Source organism: Lagenorhynchus albirostris, chromosome 11 (genome assembly GCF_949774975.1).
Source record: "Lagenorhynchus albirostris chromosome 11, mLagAlb1.1, whole genome shotgun sequence".
In the NCBI taxonomy this organism is placed as follows: domain Eukaryota; kingdom Metazoa; phylum Chordata; class Mammalia; order Artiodactyla; family Delphinidae; genus Lagenorhynchus; species Lagenorhynchus albirostris.
The window spans coordinates 87,697,890-87,722,974 of NC_083105.1; the positions used below are offsets into that span (position 1 = coordinate 87,697,890).

General features: G+C 37.5%; 1 protein-coding gene across 3 annotated transcripts in view; it reads right to left on the reverse strand.

Moving 5' to 3' along the window:
- Window positions 1–23,220, reverse strand: part of SLCO1C1 (solute carrier organic anion transporter family member 1C1) — a 47,503-nt gene extending 24,283 nt beyond the window's left edge. For 2 of the 3 annotated variants that reach the window (XM_060165334.1, XM_060165333.1), the window contains exons 1-5: window positions 23,092–23,220; window positions 21,839–21,980; window positions 10,424–10,556; window positions 5,199–5,323; window positions 1,449–1,595 (exon numbers count right to left, since the gene is read on the reverse strand). In XM_060165334.1, the coding sequence (XP_060021317.1) occupies window positions 1,449–1,595; window positions 5,199–5,323; window positions 10,424–10,556; window positions 21,839–21,980; window positions 23,092–23,220 (676 nt within the window). The remainder of the gene's footprint in view (window positions 1–1,448; window positions 1,596–5,198; window positions 5,324–10,423; window positions 10,557–21,838; window positions 21,981–23,091) is intronic. The other variant, XM_060165335.1, reaches the window with a different exon arrangement.
- Window positions 23,221–25,085: the final 1,865 nt, after the last annotated feature.

The window sequence follows — 25,085 nt, forward strand, 5'->3', positions numbered from 1 at the left end:
TCCTCAACTCTTCCCTTAAGTGTGCTTGATTTGTCAATTTTTCAGCCTCATTGAATCGGAAACCAAGTCCTCAGTGTTGGAAGAAGGATGAACGTTTTTAAGGCATTAATTATCTCTTAGTAAGAAAGTAACACTAAGACTCTGAAGAAGTTAATTTCCCCAAATGGAGCAAATTTTACTCCCTAGGATTAGATTCCCCCTAGTGATAAAAATCAGAATTATACTATTTTGACAGTCTTTCAAAAACCTTTTATGGTCAGTTAAACATAAAACTTGTTTTGACATTAAAATTGATTTCTTCCATGTTAATGAAATGTGCTTGCATTCAGAGCTTCTGGGGGACCACCTGCAAGTGCAGTAACTATGCAGCCAGAAAAGGAGCTAGACTTGGGAGAGGGGAGAGGTGTCCTCTGGAACGCTCATGACCCACCTGGGCAGCTTTAACAGGCAGGTGGAGCAGATCTCCCAAATGACACCATTTCTAGTAACCAGAAAGATTGCTCTTCCTTGAAAAATATCTCCCACCTGCCTTTCATTTCATCACTGAGCTTACACACATATCCCTGGGAGAGTGATTTAAATTAACCGGAGGAGTAAATAGCAGTTACCAGATCCTTTTCAGAATAGAAGAGAGGGCAAAGCAGAGTGAGCAGGCTCTGAGCTCCTGGACAGGATGGGGACACCCTGATGCCTGTGTGCATCTCTTGGCTGCAATCTTTCCTCTGGTCCCCAGAGTAATTGCCTAGCATGTGCCATGGAGCTTCTGTTCCAATTCTAGGTCCTAATCTATGCTACAGTTTTCCATTAGAACTGGTGCCCTGTTTTTAACTACAGCATGCTTGGATATCATCAGAGACCTCTGGAGTTCTGTGTGAGTAGCCAGGGCAGAACCATACCATGGACCTACCTACAGCCCCCTCAATGAATTTAAATCTTGTCCTTCTGTCTCTGAGGGTGAGACTCTCAAAAGGTCAGAACCCCCAAAATCAAGACTAATGTATGAAACAGAACAAATTTAGCTTCCGAGACATAAGAGGCACTCGATAAATACTGCTTCCATTCGTTTACCTTTGGAGTTTGCTGTATTTTGGGTTTTGTGATTTTAGCTGCTGGTTTATCTGCTGGGGCCTGTCCAGACGTATGGTTGGCTCAGGCCTTGCTCTTGTCCTTCTTCTGTATCCATGAAGATACTTGCACAAGTCATATATCACAGCAGCTGAGCTCACAGATATTTACTTTTAATCTGATATTCTTTCCCTAATGCAATAGGTCCTTCTAACTGAAGTTCCTTCGCTATCCAAATCCTCAGTGTGGACTTCAGAAAAATGCGAACTGAATAAAGGAGTTGGATATGAAGTATAAAACCTTCCACACCCTATTTAGTTGAGAATGAAGTTGAGAAAACCAGGTACCCTGTATCCCAAGAAGATGAATGAGGTGGACATTACCAATATAGAAAGCCGCATTGTCCTCATTAGCGAAATCATCAAGGTAGGCTATGCCTAGAGGCTGAATGGGAGTTTCTCCAATGCCACGAAGAAGGTTCCCCAGGAAAACATAAGCCCACATGGAGGAGCCGGCATCAATTTCACATTCTTGAAAGGAAAGCAAATGAGGTTGAAATTCGATCACTATCGAAGTTAAACATTTATTCAGCATGTCTACAAGTTGTCCTAAAGTTGCATTAGAATGCAGAAGTGAAATTTGCCATAAACCTAATTTGATAGGAGTTTGAGCAAGATATTTTAGGCAGTGTAAATCCCCCAGAGAACAAGGAAATCTATTGCTTCTTGTTCCTGTCCCCTTATTTCTTATTTTCTTTCTTTTTATTTCATATTCATAATGAATTCTTTGAATTTCTACACTCCAGTAACATTCAATATCCTGTCTGGGACAAAATACAAAAATTTGAACAAGGCTTTTCTCACCTTGATCTTCAAACTTTTCTATTTTGCAACAGAAATCACTTGTAATTTTATTGCTGAACAAGTTTTACCTGAAATTCAAAATTTTATATGGTCGATACTTCAAATTTGAACATCATTGCCTACAGTTATAATTGTTTGATAGTGAATGGCCATGTTAAGGGCTCACGTTTCAGAAACAAATTCATATAAAAAGTTAAAACCTTATATGCCTCAGTTGTCTAACTATTCCAACAAAAAGAACCTTTTGACAGTATTTTTAGAGGGAAATTCAAAGCTAACAATTTTAAAATGCTTTCATAAAAGTCATGTCTTAATATGAACATGTGAAGTAGAATAACTACTCCCATATAATAAATTAAATATACTTTGAAGAGTTTGGTGACTTTAATAAAAGCAATAATATTAACCACCTATAAAGAAACCACCACTTCTGGGTCAGCCATGTGGAATTCTGGACATGCTAATGAAATTCCCCAAATCCTCTCTTGTGTGGAAAGCAAGGCACTGGGCTAAGTGGTTTGCAGACATTTTCAAATTGAATTCTGCTAATAATCCTATGAGGCAGGAGGTATCTTCTCCTCTAGTAACCTTGAAAGTGATTTTTGAAGGTAAAGTATGGGTTATGAAGAACTGGGATGAGTGCTTTTGTACAGGTGAGTCAGACTCTGACAGAAAAGATTACTATGTAGTCATGTTGCTTTTAGTTCTGATTCTGCCTCTTCTAGAAATGTAGCCAAGTGACCAGGGATTTTTCGCTTATCTTCTCTGGATTTCTATTCCACTCCCCAAAATATAATGGGGACTCCTTTTTAAAAATTGATTCCAGGGCTCCCCTGGTGGCGCAGTGGTTGAGAGTCCGCCCGCCGATGCAGGGGACACGGGTTCGTGCCCCGGTCTGGGAAGATCTCACATGCCGCGGAGCAGCTGGGTCCGTGAGCCATGGCCGCTGAGCCTGCGCGTCCGGAGCCTGTGCTCCGCAACGGGAGAGGCCTCAACAGTGAGAGGCCTGCGTACCACAAAAAAAAAAAAAAAAAATTGATTCCAATGTCAGTTCCAGCCCTGACATTTGTGGGGTTCTATGCTTGTTGGTAGAGGAGTCTTGTAGATAAGTGTAGACACCTTAGCTTTGTGCATTCCAGTACAGCGACTACAAGCCACATGTGGCTATTGAAATTTAAATTAATAAAAATTACATGAAATTAAAATTCCATTTCTCAGTCACACTGGCTATATTTCAAGTACTCAGTAGTCTTGTGCAACTAATAGCTATTGTACTGGACAGTATAGATACAGAACATTTCCATCATCACAGAAGTTCCCGTGGAGAGCTCTGTTCTAGAGTATTTGGGTGAAATGGGGTTTGTGCGCAAAGCATTTTTGAGAAGAGTCCTCTATTTACCCCACGAACCCCTTTAGGATAAGCCTTGTGTCCACTATGTCTAATATCCACATAAATCTATGACTTTAAGGGAGCAGGATCTCATCTAAAGGAAAGAAAAGGATGAGTTGTGAATCTTAGACTCTGGACCTGCCTAATAACTCGTCTCTTTACATTAAAAAATTTTTATTCCCCACCCTAAACCCTATGCCTCTCTTTTTAACATTAAAGGCTTAAGTATTTCCTAACTAGTTGTATTGTCACTTACACCATGCCTCTCCCCTGACTGTCAGAACCAAGAACAAAATAAAATATCTTCAATGACTACATTGTGTACAGGTGAAAGTCCAAATTCTTTAGCTCATCTCCTTGCCTCTTTATATGGACCTGAATTAAACTTACTGTCCATTATATTCTTATATAAACAAGCCCTCTGTTCTCATCCATTGATTTTTATATGCCCTCCTGAATTTACCTATTACCTTCTTTCACATTTGCTTTTTCTTCTAGAATGCTTTCTTTTCATATAGCATGACAGGGTACATTTGTTTACATGTTTATGATCACCCCATTTTCACCCCTCATATTTCAATATTTCTTTTAATCTTTTGGCCCTTCCCTTCATTCAAACAGCCAGACTCCTCAGGTTCATTGACCAGGAAAAGGACATCTCAGAAGGAAGCATTAATGAGGATGTTAGGGGAGTGAAAAGGTTTTATGGTGTAGATGAAAGATTTAGATGAGTAGCAGGTATATAAAGAAGAACTTCCACACTGCCTCTGTAGAAATGGATTCCCCAGCCCAGGGGTAGGGAGTAAGATGAGGGTGGCGGGGAGGAGGTGTTGAGCATATTTATGCTAAAAGGCTATGGAGAGAGGATTTGAGCACCTGCCAGTGCAGCACCCCAGAGACATAGCAGACACCTGTGGGTAGATTCATGGACTCCATGAGTGAAGAGAACCTGTGCCACTGTGGCCAGGAAGAACTCAGGGAGGTAGCAAGATCCTGAAGATGAGATGGCTGCACAGTATAGCTAGGCATCCGTGCCCCTGCCTCTTCACAGGGTTTCCAATGCCTAGAGTAACACAGAAGAGATGGTTCCCATGCTCCCAAGGGTGGCCCACACATAGCCTTGCTTTGCAGTATGGGTCAGCCATGTGGAATTCTGGATATGCTAACGAAATTCCCCAAATCCTCTCTTGTGTGGAAAGCAGAATTATTTCCATGTTTCCATGATGGTCACTTTTGCATCAGAGAGAGCCACTGTGCTAAAAAGGACACGAACATGGACATAAGATGACCCCAAGATGACATGTATGAACAAACACTGTGGCCAGAGGGATTTTAGATATTTAGGCTGACAGAGGACTACTGATAACACCAAGACCTCCCCTCCCACAGTCTTCTCCGTTACTATCATGTAAAGCTCCCTGCAATGTAAGCAACCCCTGGGAACATGGATAGAGGTTAGGGACAAATTGACTGAGATTATGTTTTTGCCATTCTGATGAAAAGGGGCTGAACACAGAAATCAAGTTGAGTTTGGGGAAAAAATAGATTTCTTTTATATCTGAGCAACGGGCTGAGGTTTGTACATGCTAAACTAGTTTTACCCTGTTTCACAGCTTTCCTTGTTTGGAACCACTGGAAGCTTTGCTCAGTCACCAGCAATTAATGCCCCATCTTCCCATAATATTTGATTGTCTGCATATTTTCTTAGGATCTCATCTCTGCTTTATATTCTAGGAATTTTTATGGCACTATAATATCTCAACTTAAGTAGTAAAGCTTTTGACAGCAAAAAATCACATAGATACTTTTTGTTCATATTAAAGCACCTATAACGTCTTTCAAAAGAGCTTGTGTAGTCAAGTAAAAAATAATCATCTTACCATTATTTATTTTGGATTGTGATTTTTCCATAACTGACATTGGTAATGGACTGTTTGACCCCAGGAAACATGGAGAGATGCTGAAAGTGGAATTGGAGAAGGGAGAATACCTTTCATATCTGTACCTGTATAAAAAAAGCATTTTCTTTACTACGAGCTCATTTAACATCATGCTAAAAATATTATATGTGTACTACTTGACTCAGTAGGGGACCTGGTTGAGTTTATAGCTCTTGCAGAATCTGAATCACTAAACCAAACCAGCATTTAGTTCACGGATATTACACCATATCTGAACCAATTACCCAGTGTCATGAAAGAAAATAAAAGAATGATTTAGAGAGGCTCATTTTAATATAAAATAGTGACTGTAATCACCTCGATCGGTGAAAAAATATCCAACCTTTCATAAAATCATGATTATCTCTAAAAGCAATAATTTAACAATCATGGCCATTGGCACACTGTACTTAGAGTTGTAAATGGAGTAGAACACCTGAAATGTGGTTTCTAGAGAACTGATAATGATACATGGGCTTTTTGAACCATTTTTCTAGATGGTATCCTTTTCCTCTTCAGTTTATTAATCTGGCTCTAAGTTATTTCTAATTTCACCCTTTCCTCTGTTTATAAGGTTACCATAGCAGCTGGATTGAAGAGCCAGTGCCGAATGGTAGGGTTGCGATCATTCTATCTACGGCCCCCCAGTGCCATACTCCCTCTCAAATTATCCTTGAGGAGCCAATTTCTTTGCCCTACATGCACCCTTCAGAGTAGAGGTACCTGATAAAAGGACATCACATCACCTTGATTCTCATTTTGTTCAGGCACTATGTCACTAAAGGCTAATAATCATAGTGATGTTTGAAATATCAATAGTAAAAACCTATTCAGCGTGATAGGGACAAGATGTATTGAGTTACTAATATATTCAGATTGATAAGTCAGTTACCTTATTATCAGTGTTGCATAACCTACACTTCAGTGGGTCTATGAACCCCACTGGAAAAGTAAGAACATTTTTGTATGTATGTGAGTATTTAAGGGAAGAGGTTCATAGTTTTTGTCACTTTTATCAAAATGGGTCCTTGACCAAAATTGGTTAAGAACCACTTAATGAGGATAACTGTTTTTTAATTTCTAGCTACAGAGGAGAGCATTTAGTATTAAAATCATGGTAAATATAATTTTCTTTCTTTAATATAATTCCAGAGATAACAGAGACTATTATAATGCCTAAAGACTCTTTAAGATGACTGTCAATAGCAATTATGTAGTATTTTGAAAATTTTTAATTACTTGAGCTTTCAGTTTAATCTATCAAAAGGCAACTGCTGCACACATAATTATTTAGATTTTGAATAAATAGAATTTTATGTAAGTGCCGCCTGTGTCACTAATTACTTTCTATGACACTGAGAAAAATCAATTAACCTGTCCAAATTTCGTTTTCCTTAGTTGTAAAATGGGGATTATAGATATGGTCTGTGCCTATTTAGGTTCTATTGGATGAGACAAACAATTGAACAGGAGACCAATGGTATAAATGATTTTAAATCAGGGATATTAGTTCTGACCTGGCTTCCAACCCCAACTGACAATATGTGTGAAGTTCTACAGTAGCCTCCTAAACAGTCTCTCTGCTTTCACATTTGCCCCTCCAGAGTTATTTTCCCAATCTGTAGTCACTGTGTCCCTTTAAAAATATGTCAGGGGGCTTCCCTGGTGGCGCAGTGGTTGAGAGTCCGCCTGCCGATGCAGGGGACATGGGTTCGTGCCCCGGTCCGGGAAGATCCCATGTGCCGCGGAGCCTGTGCTCCGCAACGGGAGACGCCACAACAGTGAGAGGCCCGCGTACCGTAAAAAAAAAAAAAAAAAAAAAAGTCAGATTGTGTCATTCTGCTCAAAACTCTCCTCTGTCTTCCCATCCCATTCTGAGGAGGTAAAGTCTTTGCAACGATCTGTGTCCTTACTACCCGAGGTGTGGTCTGCAGACCAGCAGCATCAGCTGACAGAGGACTACTGATAACACCAAGACCTCCCCTCCCACAATCTCCTTTACTATCATGTAAAGCTCCCTGCAATGTAAGCAACCCCTGGGAACATGGATAGAGGTTAGGGACAAATTGACTGAGATTATGATTTTGCCATTCTGATGAAAAGGGGCTGAACACAAATCAAATTGAGTTTGGGGGGAAAATATATTTCTTTTATATCTGAGCAACAGGCTGAGATTTGTACATGCTAATTTGTACAACCCCAGAGCTACTGAATCAGAATCTACATTTTACCAAGAGCCTCCGGTGATTCCAGTGTCCATCAGAGTTTGAGATACAACCTTGACGTCTCCTCTGTACCCCCTCACGCTGTCCCCTTGCTCATCCCTGCAGTAAACCACATGCCTGACTGCCTCCTCCTGCAGGAATGTCCCATTCACTGTTCATTTAGCCTGGAATCTTCTTCCCCAGATGTCTGTATGGCTGTCTCCTCATCTCTTTCAGCCCTTCACAAAGGTCACCATCTCAGTGAGCCATCCCCTGAAAACCCTACTTTAAACTGCAACGCTCTGCACACTCTTATGTGTCTCCCTGGGTTATTTTTCTCTGTAGCACTTAACATTTCTGGCATACCTCATTATTTGTCTGTTTATTTATTATCTATCTCTTCCTAGTAAGATCCGTGAGAGCAGAGATTTTTGTCACTATTCTATCCCCGTTACCTAGAACAATGATCAATACATATTTATTAAATTCATGAGTTAGATGCGTAAAATAGATAGGTAGTGGGAAGCAGCTGCATAGCACAGGGAGATCAGTTCAGTGCTTTGTGACCACCTAGAGGGGTGGGATAGGGAGGGTGGGAGGGAGGGAGTCGCAAGAGGGAAGAGATATGGGGACATATGTATATGTATAACTGATTCACTTTGTTATAAAGCAGAAACTAACACACCATTGTAAAGCAATTATACTCCAATAAAGATGTTAAAAAAAATTCATGAGTTAGATGAACTAACACACATAAGGCTGAACACAGTCTGTTGGGGGTAGTCCCTCAATAATTGATATCTATAATTAATAGTATGTTTAGTTGCACATTGAGGGTATGTCTGCTAGGCAGGCAGAGTACACTCCTCATTGGCAGAACAAAAATTACATTTTGGACAAGTACCCAGTTAGTGACTAATGCTGTGAAAGGTTGGAAAGAAGTTATTGTAGTAATCCTCAGTAGACAGCAAACTTCATGAAGGAAAGAACTGTGTATGGGGTTTTTTTTGTTTTATTTCATTTTGTTTTTTCCCCATTACCTGGCACAGTACCAGACAAATGGCAGACACTAAATAATAAATGAACAAATATATCTTTCAACATATAAAAGGTGGTTGATAAGAATCTGTGTTTGTTTGGCACCCTTTGTCAGCACTAGCCTGTCTGGCTTCTCTTAGCTATACTTCTCCTTCTGGTTTTCTTGTATTATTACGTTATATTTGTCATCAACTTGAAGTAACACTATTATTAATCTCAATGCAACACCTTTGAGACAACTCATTGCTATCTCTGGTTAAAACCAGCTGGCTTAATTATCTGAGGAGGGTTGAAAACAACACACAACAAGAATGACACAACTCCTAGTTGTGTCAGGAAACTTGGTAAGCATTTTACCTGTGTCATTCCATTTAATATTTGCAACAACATTACAAGCTAAGTATTATTTTTAATACCTGTAATACCTATTTTAAGGTATTATAAACTGAGGCCTAGGAAGGTTAGATGACATGCCCAAATTCAGGTAGAAGAGCTACTGATGCACTGCAGAATGAGTTAGGTCAAGGGTCAAGGATTTATCTAGCCTCTGAACCTACTTTGAAATTTTAATATTTTTAGTAGTGGAACTCTTTTCCCCCACTCTGAGCGAACTGTTGCATGGAAGTTCAATGACTAGAACAGATAACACAGCTATGGATCAGTCAGGAGTTAGGTGGACTGGAGACCCTTTTCCTCAGCCTTCTCCTTTGTCTGCTCCTTACCCACTGGCCACATATAACACCTTTGCATAACCTCAGTGATCTAAGGAAACTTCTGCCCTGTGGAAAGGAGGCCAGATAGGTGTCCAAAGAGTAGGCAGAAGTCTTGAAGCCACAGATCCCTCTTCATGTAAAGACAAAGGGGCCAGAGAAACCACCCAAATAGGTAGGAAAGATCCCACACAGAGGATTCTGTGATCTTTACAGATTGGACACAGAAGTCAAAATCAAATTATATAAGTGACCTGGGAATCCAAGAAAAAGTTTGGACCAGATCATTTCTAAGTCTCTCCAGATCTCAAATGTCATGGTATGATGGTCTAGAGTGGACAGTCATCAAAGAATTACTTGATATATAATTTCCTAAAACATTCTCTTGCTTTAAAACCTCTTGGTAGTCACTTGGCTCAGTAGACAATGGGAGACCACAGAGGAGAAGCAACATATATATGTGTGAAGAAGTCCTAATGCTGGTTTTAAGAATCCAGTTCTATAATTAGAAGACACCTAACCCCTAGAAGGTCACCAGACTCTCTAGGTCATGGTCCTTAGCTCTAAAATTTAAAAAAGATAAAATATGCTCTCCTGCCTCACAGGTTGTTGTAAAGGTGAAATGATATGACAAAATCTTTGGAAATACTAAAGTTGTATGCAAGAACTAACAAAAGTATCAACAGTAAACTTCAGGGTTAAAGAATACAAGCACCCCCACTTCCACTGAGAAAGTTCTATGAGATAATATTTGAACATCATATAGTTATTTCAGTTGAGCATGTATCCCTAAGTCAATGATCTACCAGTCAATTGTACCATGATCCAGCATACTGTCTGTAGCATTCATTTATTACCCCTTTGACACTCATTTGACATTTACCACATAATTTATTACTTTCTCTTTACTTATATATTTTGCCTCCACATCTAAGTTAAAGCATTTGAAAGAAGGCATAATAGTGAAATTTTCCCTTTAAATTTTGTTGACATAAATACATAGTAGTATATTGAAAAAAATTTTTTACAGATTATTAAATCATAAGTGAAATTGTTAGCATTTTGAAATTTTGCCCAAAGTGGATGTAATAAAAATAAGATATAAATTATCATGGTTTAAGACAGGAGTTATTTTCTTAAATTTAAATAATTAATTGTAATCATCATGCAGTTGTTTGTTAAGGCAAGAAAAAGATGTTTGCTTTAGACTTACTGCTCCATGAAGAAATGAGGCATTGCAATGAGCAATGTTCCAACGCCCATGATTAGGCACCCTGCTCCAATTATTTTTGGCCTGTGAAGTTTGGCTCCAAAGTAGCTAACAAATGTTATAACTAGGAGATTTCCTTTGGGGAAAAGAATAAAATGTTCATAAGTTAGACAACTTAGAAAAAGTCATCAGCATAACTAAATGACTATAACTAAATGAATGAATGTCTGTAGCAGGTTTGGCAATGTTTTGTTTTGACTAAACCATCTCCCACCATCTTCCCCATCATTTGTCTTTCTTTCCTTTAATCTGAGATGACTGGAACTATCTTCAGACTCATTATTTCAGTCATCTCATCCTTTTATCAAAATATTGATATTTTTATAAACAACCCTTCTACCTTGTTTTCATCCACCCTAATTATGTGTCCAAATTAAAGTGTTTTATCAGTAAATCAAATTGTAGAAGACTTCCTTTAGTTGTTCTCTTAAGTTTTCCTTGGTGATTTTGAAGTAAACTGTATTACTCTTCATTTGTTCACATTTTCTATTAAAACTTCTATTGGTTTCCCATTCGCTCTTGAAACATACATCATATAGTATTGCTTTAGCTGATATTTCCGAAAGAAAAAACAAACACAACTGTACCTCACTTTAAATGAAATCAAATTATGAAATGCATATTTATATAATTTTTATAAAAATATAAGATTCAAAATACAAATAAAAATTACTCCACATAACTTCAGAAATACATCAATTATATAAACTCAATGTATGCTCATAATACAAATTTTATAAAATAGAAAGTCTCCATAAATTATACCATCTCTTTTTAAAAAAAATAAAGAATACATTTTTTTGAAGGTGGGACTTAAGCCTTTCTAAAATATCTGTAGTGAAGGATGTGATAAATTACTTTTAGTTGATGATGGTGTTAACTGATTAAACATCCTTTAAGGAAGATTTTCTAATGCCTTGTTGTGCACAAAAATTACTGGAAAGGAGTGGTGGGGGAAATGGAAACATTAAAAATGCAGAATCTTGACAGCTCTCAACAGTTTCTGATTTCATGGATTGGGGAGAGGGATGCAGGCCAAGAAATCTGCATTTTTAATACTAGTTCAAATGTGTTGACAGAGATGGTTCCTGGAACATGCTTTGATAAACATTGCTTAGGGTCTTAGATTTCAAGGGGCTTTAAAGTTTTAGCTATTTGCATTTGGAATATTTAGTTTTTAAGGACTGTGGTGTTAGATAAAGTAAAACTTAGCAATTCTCCAGCAATTGATTGTGATGGCTGTTGGGTGGCCTTGCTTTGACGTTCTCAATGTTTTCAATTTTCCAGAAAGAGTAGTTTCCTTACATCTGTAAGCAATCATCTAATGTACTACTGTTTATTCACATTGCCAGCTTTAGTCAAGTGCAAAAAGAGCAGCAATTTTTGTAACCTTGAGGGCAATAGCAATAGTGAAAAAAGCTTGCTCTAGGCTACAGTGGCTCCAGGCTTTATGGCTCCAGGAAGAATTAAGCTCTTTTGAATTTGCATATCAAAAAAACTTGAGTATGAAATTTCTCATTTGACATTTAAGTACTTAGTAGAAGAAATTTTGTACCATATTGATAATTATGTCTATAGTTTTGCTAATGTGTCACAGTAAATAAACCAAACTGAAGTGAAAGTTGACTTTCAGTTTATAGGTAATGTGTCCCCACCACCACCACCAGTATCTCCCTCCCCAACTCCCATACCACCAACATGTCACAGTAAAGGACTCATGTTTACAGGCTGTTTCTGTGTTACATTAGTGGGTATGCCAAACACTACATAATACCATTTGAGCTTCTGTGATGTCTGTAGAAGTTTTTGCTTCCTTTATTTAGTATCTTTTCTGAGTTCTCAGAAGATACACTTAGGAAATAAATAGTGATGTATAATCTTTAAAAAATCAAGTTGGATATCAATATTCTTTCACATCTACTATCACTAACTTCTGAAAAAGACAACAGGTCCAGAGAGGTTTACAAATACATTTTATCAAATTTTCAAGTACTAGATTTTCTCTCTTTCTCTCTTCCTCTTTTTCTCTCTCTTTCTCTCCCCACACCCACACACAGTACTTCAGATAACAGAAAAGAAGGCTACCCAACTCATGCTATAAGACCAATATACCCTTGCAATTCAAACTAGACAAGCACAATGAAAGAAGAGACCAAATGCAGTTTATTCTAGGAGTGCAAGGGTACCACCAAATAAGAAACAAATCTATTAATTAAAGCTCTATATTAAATAATGGAAGAGGAAAAATTCCATGGTTATCTTGAGAGATGTAAAACATTTAATATAATTAACCATTTATAATAAGAAAAAATCTGAGCAAATTAACTTTTAAACTGTATCTATCAAAACTGCACAGCAGGGCTTCCCTGGTGGCGCAGTGGTTGAGAGTCCACCTGCCGATGCAGGGGACGCGGGTTCGTGCCCTGGTCCAGGAAGATCCCACATGCCGCGGAGCGGCTGGGCCCATGAGCCATGGCTGCTGAGCCTGCGCGTCCAGAGCCTGTGCTCTGTCCGTAACAGGAGAGGCCACAGCAGTGAGAGGCCCACGTACTGCAAAAAAAAAAAAAAAAACTGCACAGCACAGATATTGTTTAATGGTGAAAATTTTAAAGTATTTTCATTAAGTTAAGATACAAGAGAAGGATGCCCACTGTCACTACTTCTATTGGACATAGTACTGAGCCCAATGCAATAAGGCAAGAACAAGAAATAATAAATCTAATAATTGGAAAGGATGATATACAGTTGTCTTCTGTTTCAGACAATATGATTGTTCAGGAAACTCTACAGCATCTATAGACAATCAATTAAAATTAACATAAATTCAGCAAGACTGCTGTATATGTATAACATTAGATATTAATACTCTTCCAGTATTCCAGGAATTACTAAATAAGAAATGTAACAAAAATTCTTTTCATAATAGCAACAAAAACTTTAAATATTTAGGAATAAATTAACAAAATATAAGTAGTATATTTTTAGATTATAAATATAATACTGAAAGCTATATAAAAGAATAACTAAATTGAGATATATACCATGTTCTTGGATGGAAAGACTCATAACATAAAATTTCAGTTATCTGATTTGATATATAAATTCTATGCAATTTCAGTCAAACCAAAATTGGATGTTTCAGGAAACTATGCCAAGTAGAGCCAAGAAAAAATTTGATGGAAAAGTTGGAAATTTTCCTACCTAGTAACAGAGCTAATTATAAAACTATTAATCAAGAAGACAGTCTTGTATTGAGTCAGGGATCAACAGACTTACGGAAAGATTTACACCTAAGTGATAAGTTAATATATGATAAAGAGGGTATTGCAAATAACTGGGTTAAGTATATATTGAATTAGTGCTGATTGGACAATTCGTTATAATAATATAAAGAGATTGCTACCTGACTTTGTATTTAAAAAAATTGTATTTTAAGGATATGCCTTTTCTGGTCCAGCATGTAAGAAGCTAGAAGTATCCACTTTATCCTAACACCAAGTAAAAAGTTGAAAAATCAACAACTCTTCTTAGATCTGTCAGAAAGATGGGGTCATAGGGCAAACTGCTGTCCCCAAAATTGGAGAGACCAATAGGCAAATGGAGAGAATTGTGGCCAGCTGGAACAGAAATCCACAACAATAAATCTCCTTGGGAACAAGTGTTATGGTAAGAAAAACCTGAACTATAACTGGCAGGAGGCTCAGCATCAGCAATTCTGAGAGATAAAAACTCCAGAGGGGCCCAGTGATTGAGGGCACACACTCTTTTGTGAGTTTTACTTCAGGAGCTCAATTAGGTTCTCACAGTGAATATTGGAGAATAAAACTTTTGTGCTTGCAGCATGGGGAGGGGAAAGGAAACCATTTTGAAATACACTGGAGCACTCTGTTTTTCTTAAGAAAGTCTGCTTTTAGGGGAAACTAGTAACCAGAGTCTAACCTGCTGGGGCATTATCAGAGCCCAACTGACCTGGGGGAAGGGAAATACCCAACTTCAGCTGTACTAGCTATCCTGTCCCATCAATGAGGGATAGGGGGACTGAGAAGCACATCTGAAGTTCACAGTCCAGAGGCATAGGCTCACTAAGAGCCTGAGACCCATAGGACTATAGAATACTTTCTCTCCCTCACACAATACCATCATATTACTAAAGGCCTATTTATAGCAGTTCCTTTTACCCAGTACATCATTTCTGGCTATGAAGGAAAAAATTATAAGACATACTGAAAGTAAAAAGAAAAACTTTTTGAAGAGACAGCAAGAATCAGAACCAGACATGGCAGAGATTTTGGAGTTGTCTGACTAGGAATTTAAGGCAGCTATGATTAAGATGTCAAGAGGTCTAATGGAAAAACTAAAGAGCATGCAAGAACAAATGGGCAATGTAAATCAGAGAGATGGAAATTCTGAGAAAGATCAAAAAAAATGCTAGAGAACGATAACATGGGAACAGAAATAAAGAATGCCTTTGATAGGCTTGTTGGTAGACTGGACACAGTTGAGGAAAGAATCTCTGAGCTTGAGGATATATCAATAGAAAACACCAAAACTTAAAAGCAAAGAGAAAAAGAGACTGGAAAAAAAAAAACAGAACAGAATATCCAAGGACATGGAACTATAAGAGGCGTAACATACAGGTAATGGGAATTCCAGAAAGAGAAGCAAGAGTCAAAGGAATAGAAGAAATATTTAAAATAATGACGATTGAGAATTTCTACCAAATTAATATCACACACCAAACCACAGATCCAGGAAGCTAAGAGAACAATGAGCAGGATAAATGCCAAAAAATCTAAACTAGACATATAATTTTCAAACTACAGAAAATCAAATATAAGAGATAATTTATAAAAAAAGAAAACTCACTTATAGAGGAGGAAAATAAGAATTACATCTTATTTCTCTTTAGAAACCATGCAAACAAGAAAAGAGTGTAGAAAAAATTTTTGAAGCGTTGAGAGAAAAAACCCCCACCAACCTAAAGTTCTGTACCCTGTGAAGTTATCCTTCAAAAGCGAAGAAGAAATACTTTCTCAGACAAATATTGAGGAAATGTGTTTCCAGTACACCTGCCTTTCATGAAATGTTAAAAGAAGCTCTTCAGAGAAAAAAATAATAATAAAATTCAGAAACTCAGATCTACATAAAGAAAGGATGAGCATCAGAGAAGAAATAAGTGATGGTAAATTTAAAACTTATTTTTCTTATTCTTAATTGATCTAGCAGATAACAGTTTGTTCAAAATAATAATATCAAAAATGTGTTCAATGATGTATTCTTACGTATGCATGTTTGCTTATGTATAAGTGAAATAAAATGAATAATAGCAGTGATACAAAGGATGGGAGGGAGGAATTCAAATTGAAAGACACGATCTGCCAACACTCACATAGGGAGATACAGTTAATCTGAATATACTTATATCTATTAAAGAAATTGAACCAATAATTAATATCCTTCCAAAACAGAAAGTACCAGGTCCAAGTAGATTCACTGGTGAATTTTCCAAACAGTTAATGAAGAAATTATACTAATTCTCTACAATCTCTTTCAGAAGATAGAGAGGGAACAGTTCCTAATTCTACAAGTGCAACATTACCCTAATACAAAAACCAGAAAAAGCATTACAAGAAAAGAAAACAACAAACTAATATCTCTCCTGAACATAGGTGCAAAAATCCTCAACAACATATTAGCAAATCAAATCCAACAATATGTAGAAATAATTGTACATTAAGACCAAGCGGGATTTATCCCAGGTTTGCAGGGCTGGTTCACCATTAGAAAATCAATTAATGTAATCCATCATATCAACAGGCTAAAGAAGAAAAATCACATGATCATATCAATATATGCAGAAAAAGCATTTGACAAAACTCTACAACCAATCATGATTAAAAAAAAAAGAAAAAAAAACTCCATAAACTTGGAAGAGAAAGGAATGTCCTCAACTTGATTAAAAAAAAAAACTACCAAAAACTACAGCTAATATCATACTTAATGGTAAGAAATTCAAAGCTTTTCCACTAAGATCAGGCACAAGGCAAGGCTATCTCCTCTCACCATTGCTTTTCAATATTGTACGGGGAGTCCTACTTAATGCAATAGGACAAGAAAAAGAAATAAAGTTATACAGATTGGGAAGGAAGAAATAAAACTAGCTTTGTTCCCATAAGACATGACCATTTTTGTAGAAAATCTGAGAGAATTAACAAAAGAACTCCTGTAACTAATACATGATTATAGCAGGGTTGCAAGATACAGGGTTAATACACAGAAGTCAATCACTTTCCTATATGTCAGCAGTGAAAAGCAGGAATTTAAAAACATGATACCATTTACATTAGCACCCCCTAAAATGAAATAAGTATAAATTTAACAAAATATGTACAAGATCTATATGAAGAGAACTATAAAACTCTGACTAAAGAAATCAAATAACTCAATAAATGGAGAGATATCTTATGTTCATGGATAGGAAGACTCAGTATTGTCAAGATGTCATTTCTTTCCTATGCATTCAATGCAGTCTCAATCAAAATCACAGCAAGTTATTTGTGGATAGTGACAAACTGATTCTAAAGTTTTTATGGACAAATAAAATACCCAGAATAGCCAACAAGATATTGCAGAAAAACAAGAGTTGGAAGACTGACACTACCCAATTTCAAGACATACTCTAAAGCCACAGTAATCAAGACATTGTGACACTGGTGAAAGAATAGATAAATAGATACATGGAACAGAATAGATAGCCCAGAAACAGATTACATAAATACAGTTAACTGGTCTTTGAGAAAGGAATAAAGGCAATACAATAGAGCAAAGGTAGTCTTCAATAAATGGTGCTGGAAGAACTTGACATCCACATGCAAAAAAAAAACAACAAAACTGAATCTAGACACAGACTTTACAGTCTTCACAAAAATAAACTCAAAATGGATCACAGACCTAAATGTAAAATGCAAAACTATAAAACTTCTAGAAGATAACATAAGAGAAAACCTAGAAGACCGTGGGTTTGGTGATGACTTTTTAGATGCAACACCAAAAGCCCAATCCATGAAAGAAAAAATTGATAAGCTGGACTTTATTAAAATTAAAAATTTCTGCTCTATGAAAGATGATGTTAAGAGACTTAAAAGACAAACCACATACCAAGAGAAAATATTTGCAAAAGCCATATCAGATAAAGGACTGTTATCCAAAATACACAAAGAACTCTTAAAACCCAACAATAAGAATACAAACAACCTGTTTAAAACATGGACCAAATACCTCGATGGACAGATCACCAAAGAAGGTACACAGATGGCAAATAAACACACAAAAAGATGTTCAGCATCGTATGTCATCAGGAAACTGCAAATTAAGAAACAATGAAACACCACTACATATCTATTAGAATGGCCAAAATCCAAAACATTAAATGCTGCTGAGGGTGTGGAGCAACAAGAACTCTCATTTATTGTTGAACTCTCATTCCAAATGGTACAGCCACTTTGGAAGACAATTTGGGGGTATCTTACAAAACTAAACATATTCTTCCCATAAGACCCAGCAACTATGCTCCTTTGTATTTACCCAAAAGAGTTGAAAATTTATGTCCCCACAAAAATCTGCACACACAGATGTTTACAGTAGCCTTCTTTATAATTGCCAAAACTTGGAAGCAATCAAGAAGTTCACTAGATGAATAGATAAATAAACTAAGGTCCATTCAGAAATAGATTATTATTCAGTGCTAAAAAGAAATGAGTTATCCAGTCATGAAAAGACATGGAAGAACCTTAAATGCTTATTGCCATGTGAAAGAAGCCAATCTGAAAAGGCTACATACTGTATGATTCCAACTGTATAACATTCTGAAACAGGCAAAACTATGGAGACAGTAAAAAGATCAGTGGTTTCCAAGGGGTAGGGGGTAGGCATGGATAAATAGGCAGAGCACAGAGGATTTTTAGGGCATTAAAAGTGCTCTGTATGATACTATAATAGTGGATACATGTCATTATACATTTGTTCAATCCCACGGAGTATACAACACCAAGAGTGAGCCTTAACGTCAGCTCTGGACTGTGGATGACAATGAGGTATCACTGTAGGTCATCAACTGTAATGAATGTACCACTGTGGTGAGGGATGTTGATAATGGGGGAGGCCGTGCATGTGTGGGGACAGGGGGTTTATGGGAAATCTTCGTACGTTCTGCTCACTTTTGCTGTGAACCCCAAACTGCCTTAAAAAACAAAGTGTATTGGGCTTCCCTGGTGGCGCAGTGGTTGAGAATCTGCCTGCTAATGCAGGGGACACGGGTTCGAGCCCTGGTCTGGGAGGATCCCACGTGCCGCGGAGCGGCTAGGCCCGTGAGCCACAACTACTGAGCCTGCGCGTCTGGAGCCTGTGCTCGGCAATAGGAGAGGCCGCGATAGTGAGAGGCCCGCGCACCGCGATGAAGAGTGGCCCCCGCTTGCCGCAACTAGAGATAGCCCTCACACAGAAACGAAGACCCAACACAGCAAAAATAAATAAATTTATAAAACAAACAAACAAAACACAGTGCATCTAAAAACATCTATGTCAAGTTGACTAAATACTAAAATGTAAAAGGCAAAAGTTTTAAATATTTAGAAGAAAATACATGGAAAAATATTTGAAACAAAGAATTAATATCTGCAAATATTAGTAGGTCTTGATAAGAAAACATTTTATTTTCTTGGAAACTCTCTGTCATTTTTGGAGAAAGAGTCCTTGTTACAAGAAAATACTTTACTTGGGAAGAAATTGAGTATCCAGTAGGCAGATGTTAGATGATAATGCCAATTGATGTCAAAGGATACATGAAATTGTTCTGCAAAAAATAGAAAAATTTAAAGCTAGAGACAGAGGGTGGGAATGGGTCCAGAGCTCTGGAAGGAAGGAATATGAAGAGAGGCAAAAGGAGTAAATTAAAATTATGGTCAGGAAACCCACTTTTCTGGAAAACTAGGGATTGCAAATAGCTAGAGCAAACCTGTGATATTTGGGATAAAGTTTTGCAATGGAAGTCAGAGGACTTTTATTGCATCTAATCCAATAAACAATTTCTATCCTTAGAATGGTCTGGAAGAATTAATATGAATTTAGACTCAGGGCCCTTTTTTTATTCCTGTGCAACATTAGTACTCTCTATTAAATATAGACCCTCTCAAGTTTTGCATTGGGGTCTGGGAATCTAAGAAAAATTTGGACCAGATTCTCCCCAAGTCTCTTCAGCTACAAAATGTTTTTATACTATAATCTAGAGTGAGCAATAATCAATGAATCACTTCATATGTAATTTTCTGTCTGCTCATTTCTTCTTCTTTCTGTAAGTCTGATTTATTCTTTTGATTTGCACCCAGCTTCCTCTTCATACTTGTTTCTTCTCCTGATGCAGTGTTACCCTTACCTTGACGCTCCACGGACTTTCATTCCATTTAGGGTTGTAGGCAGGGCAGTCATCAAGGAATAAATCAACTCTCCAGGCGTCTCCAATTAGCTTACACAAGGTAGTGATATGATCAGGTGTTTTAGAAACTTGTTACACAAAGTGCAGCCCATCGATGAATAGCATCAACATTGTATTGGAGCTTGTTAGATATGCAGGATCTTACTTCCCTTCCTACAGAATCAGTCTATGCATTTTAACACAATTGTCCAGTCATTTGCGTGAACGTTAATGTTTGACTAGCACTGAACCAAGAAATCTTTTTCTGGTAGGGTGATGAAAGATGGATTTGGGAAGTAAAAGCCTGAGGGTAAAAGGTTACCTATTCACTCTTTTAATTCTTTCTCTGATATTTAGGGTAAGAACTGATATATACAGTGTGAACGTGTATGATCAGGCCACCCAAGATGGCTCTTCTTTTGCTCTATGTACATTCCCTGCTCAACCAGTGCCTGCTTCATCTACACGCTACTCACACTACCAACCTTCCTGTATATTTGCCCCTTCAGCTAGTGACTGTTCTAATTTTAGATCAGAACACCTCCACTAGGATAGCTTGTCAAAGCGGCAGTGAGGGGGCGTGCCACCTACTGGTTTCCCTGGTAACCAATGAGCCAACCTGAAGTCAATTCCCCCTATAACTGGTAATCTCCCCCTCCTCCCTGGGAGAGAAGACTGCCGCCATGTCCTGCCTGCAGTCAGCCGCACACAGTGGCTTGTTGCTCCAGGACCTTGCTTCAGACGTGTAAGTTCCCCCTATCCGTTAAACCACTGATGTTTCTGTCGCTAACTCTGGGCTCTTTCTTCGGTCTTGAAGCTGGACAAGCACAGGGCTTGCTGGCCTGCGGGTGCAGCCCAACAGAACTAGAATAGTAATTGTTGAAGAGTTGAAATATATTCCTTCACTCTTCTGAAGGTTTAAGTGAAGCTGAACCTGGAGCCATTAGAGATTTTACTATAGCATATATTTGAGTCTCAACAAGCAGGAAGGACCACAGAGACTATTAATTTTGTTTACTTCAAGAAGGAATCAGAGCCCCTTAGTTTATCAGCTCAGAAGCTAAGTGGGATTACACTCTTTAAAGTACTTCCAAAACTGACTAAAATCACTTGGTCTTTTCAAGTTCAAAGTGTACAGTCAATGGCTATAACCAAAGAACCCGGAGAGTAGAATTTTTATTGCCTGTTTTGCTGTAGTGTTCTTGTTAATAGAATCCCTTCATCCTCTTTCTAGGCCACTGGACAGAAATACCCCTTTTATAGTTTAACTTCTTCTTAAATCATTACAAGATATTTTTCTAGAGCTTCTTTGAAGCTCTAGAAAAGTTTGAATCACAGGGCTTCCAGGATATAAAACTCTTTTGTAAGGACATTTCCTGCATACTTTTAACTCAAAATACCAGCTGCATCTCACTCTCTCTCCTAGAGAAGTCTCACTCTGCTTGAAAACTTGTGTGAGTCATATAATAGTGAACACCTGGGGCAGGAAGTTAATTGCTGTTTGCTCGGAGAGAACAAATTGCCTATACTGTAGCACAAGGCCATGGCAAACTCTGTCCAAATAAGATTTTACAGATAGAGTCTGATACTAGCAGACAGCAGAATGCAGTGAGGATGTCATTAAGTCGTGCCTAGAAACCTTGTACTTAAAAGTAAAGTCAGGGCCTCCCTGGTGGCGCAGTGGTTGAGAGTCCGCCTGCCGATGCAGGGGACACAGGTTCGTGTCCCGGTCCGGGAGGATCCCGCGTGCTGCAGAGCGGCTGGGCCCGTGAGCCATGGCCGCTGGGCCTGCGCGTCCGAAGCCTGTGCTCCGCAACGGGAGAGGCCACAACAGTGAGAGGCCCGCGTACCGCAAAAAAAAAAAGTAGTCAGGCATCTGCAATACCTACCAATTTCAAAACTACCATCAATAACTCCCACCAGTGAAGAAGGGATATCAAACCTTCTCTCTATCTGAGTGATGGTGCTCTTCAGGTAGCCTTCTGCCAGTGCTTTGGCAAAGTAAACAAAAGACAGGGCACCCAAGAACACCTGAAAAATATGACAGGTCACACTTAGTCTAACTCCAGCCTGACATATGACTGGAAATTTACTAAACAGAGAGAAACACAAACCACAAACCAGGTAACAAGCCTGTTACCACTGAAGATTTCATTCAAGCAAAGTAATAGGCTTCTTCCCACCTCAAGCTCATGTAGAGTTCTAAAAATTCAAATAGACTTTCATTCATAATGTATGTTGAATTCCACCCTTTCTCCCCCTCTCCCCCAAAGGGCATTCAAAGATGCCTTGGCTTTGAAAAGAAGATTCATTGCATGGGGAAGCAGAGAGAGGAAGGAGCCATTGAAAGGTAAGAAAATAAAACAAAAACCATCAACCAAATACTCAACATCTTATCACAGGTCTAATACTCATTATTGTGTATTTCACAGCAATGGTTAATGTTCTAGCAGGGAACGTAACAGACTGAAAAAGTAGAACTACTATTCTTTGTGTTTAAGTTCATATTCAAGTTAAATTCATACTCAAATTCTTATTCAATGAAAAAAATATATTCTTTTTGATATCTGGCTTGTGTGTTTTGCTAGACCTGGGTCTGTGATGGAGTATCCATAAGGCAGATTATATGAAAAAAAAAAGTATGTATTTGTTGAGTGAATATTTGATGCAAGGAAAGTATAGGAACTTGGAGTCACGTTGAGCACCATTTAAAAGGGAAACCTGTCCCTTACTCTGTGGCCAGGAAAGTCAAATTTTTCATTTATAGAATGGGAATAATATGGATGTTTCATAGATTGAATGTTACAACTGTGCATAGCATAACATCTGGTACATGGTAGATATTTAATGAATATCATTACCTCTCTCCTTTCTGTTTCGGAGGGGCATTCAAGTGAGCCAGGAAAGTAATATTTAGTAATTTAACCTACATAGTCAGGCAAAGATTGCTTTCACTGCCCAGCAAAGTGTGGTTTTCATAAATTGCATCTAAGGTCACTTTTTAAAGTGGAAAAAATTTCTCACCTCTAGCTATGGTGTGTAGAAAATAACTGGATCAAGAACTGAGAGCATGGACTCCACCAAATTCTCTTATCTCTTTAGTTAACCACTTATGGTTGTTTATCATTTAATTGTTTGTTACCTTTAGTTCACCACAGCAGGGTTGTTTCTCCTCTGAGGAGGGATATTCTGTTTTAAAGGAAGGCCTCCCAACAGGTTGCATTGAATTTTTGCTGAATAACTGGATATTTTCTTTGGATGAAGTGTCCATTATGAAAACATTCCTTGACTCTGATCTGTCAAAGTTGATTTTTAAAGTAAAAAAAAAAAAAAAAATTAATTCAAACCCATGCAGTTGATTAGATAATGTTTTTATTTCACAATAGATCACAATTCTGTAGACATAACTTGATGTGAAGTTCCCTCATTTTACCACAGTAAGTCGGCAAAGTTTTTCAATTAAAATCGACCAGGATATCTGATTAAGCAGTCCTGCTCTTGGGACTCTGTAGCCAGCATTCTTTCTCAATCCCTCCAGTTTAAGCCTCATTATAGCAAAGAATAAATTTAAATGTTGCCTTTGGAATAAATAACGAGGAAGAATTTTGCTAACTTTGTGGTCTTGCCAGCTTAAACTAGAAGCAAGCAGGAAAGGAAGAAGAGGAATTCAGCCGTTTGAATATTGATTCATTAGAATTGAGTCTTTAAAGCCTTTAAATCTATTATCTTAGCAGAATAAATAGAAAAGACTGATGCCCCTGGTAGATGCCTATATCACACTGTGATTCTTATACATTTGTAGCATCCAAAGTAAGGCTTAAAATAAGGCAAAAAAAGAGGACCAGTCTGTGTATCATTTTAGCTTGACAAATAGGGAAGCAACATGATTTATGCCTCAGGCTTAGATTTCATTCAGTCAAAAGTAGTCTTTGGTCTGCCTTAAAGTAAGAAAGATGCCTTCCTTCCTATGTCTAATTTCCCACCCTCCTTTGTCCTTACCAAGCCCTGGACAGGTTCACATAATCTGAACCTATTTTCTTTTTGTTCATATCAATATTTACATATCCTATGCACCCACTTCTTTAGGATTCCATATAGCTCAGTGCCTGCCTGATAAAGTAATCTAAGTGAAGGGATTTAAAAATAAAATAACTTCTGGATCACCCTAATGTTTACCAGATGGTGCATTTGTACATTAATAGAGATCTTCTGTATTCTCATCACACTAACTGAAAAAATAACATCAGGGTAAAACTTAACGTACTGTGGTAGTTTAGAGTTATTCTATCTGTGTGTCTATTATCTCGACTTTATATAATGCATGTTCTGTGTTTACCCAACCTCATCTTTGGTAGTTTGAATTTATAGATAATGTCTCAAACTGAAAAATCAAGAAATAGCAGTATACACAATTTATTTTGAAATATGGAGCTAAATATCAGAAGAAGGACCTAAAAGATTTAAAAGTGGAGGGAGTGAGAAATGGGTTGAGAAGGGTAGGGCAAGGACCTGTTTTGTTTTTAAACTTGTTATTAGACTTTTAGATTATTCAATTTCATAAGCATGCATAAATTTACTTTTTAAAAATGGACAAAGGAAAGTGAGGAATACAAAAAATTTTAAAGCCAAAAAGCTAAACAAAGAGCAGAGAATCCTAAACAAGAGCAAAAGGCAAAGATACAGGAATACAATGTTAGTAATATCTAAACACAGATGTTTAGGAGAATACAAAATAAAAATTAGGCAAAATATAGAGAAATAACTATAAAGTCTTGACAAAATGGATAACTTTCTAGCAAATATAAATTACCTGTATTGATACAAACCAGGAGAGAAACATATCTAAGGAAGACATTAACAAAAATACTCTAAACCTATTCCCTAAATAAAAATAGTAAGGATAGATGATATAACTGGAGTGCTTTATCAAGGAATACCCTTCAAGGAAAAATAGCAGATAATGGAAACAGATGCTAATAGTCTCCATTCATCGGACCAAGCCAGAATTATCTTGATAGCAAAATCTCATTAAGGCAACACAAAAAGGAAAACTGCAGAGCCAACCTAGAGATGCTAAAATCCTAAATAAAATACTAGCAAATACAAATTAATTAAAATTCCATAATTAAGATTTTT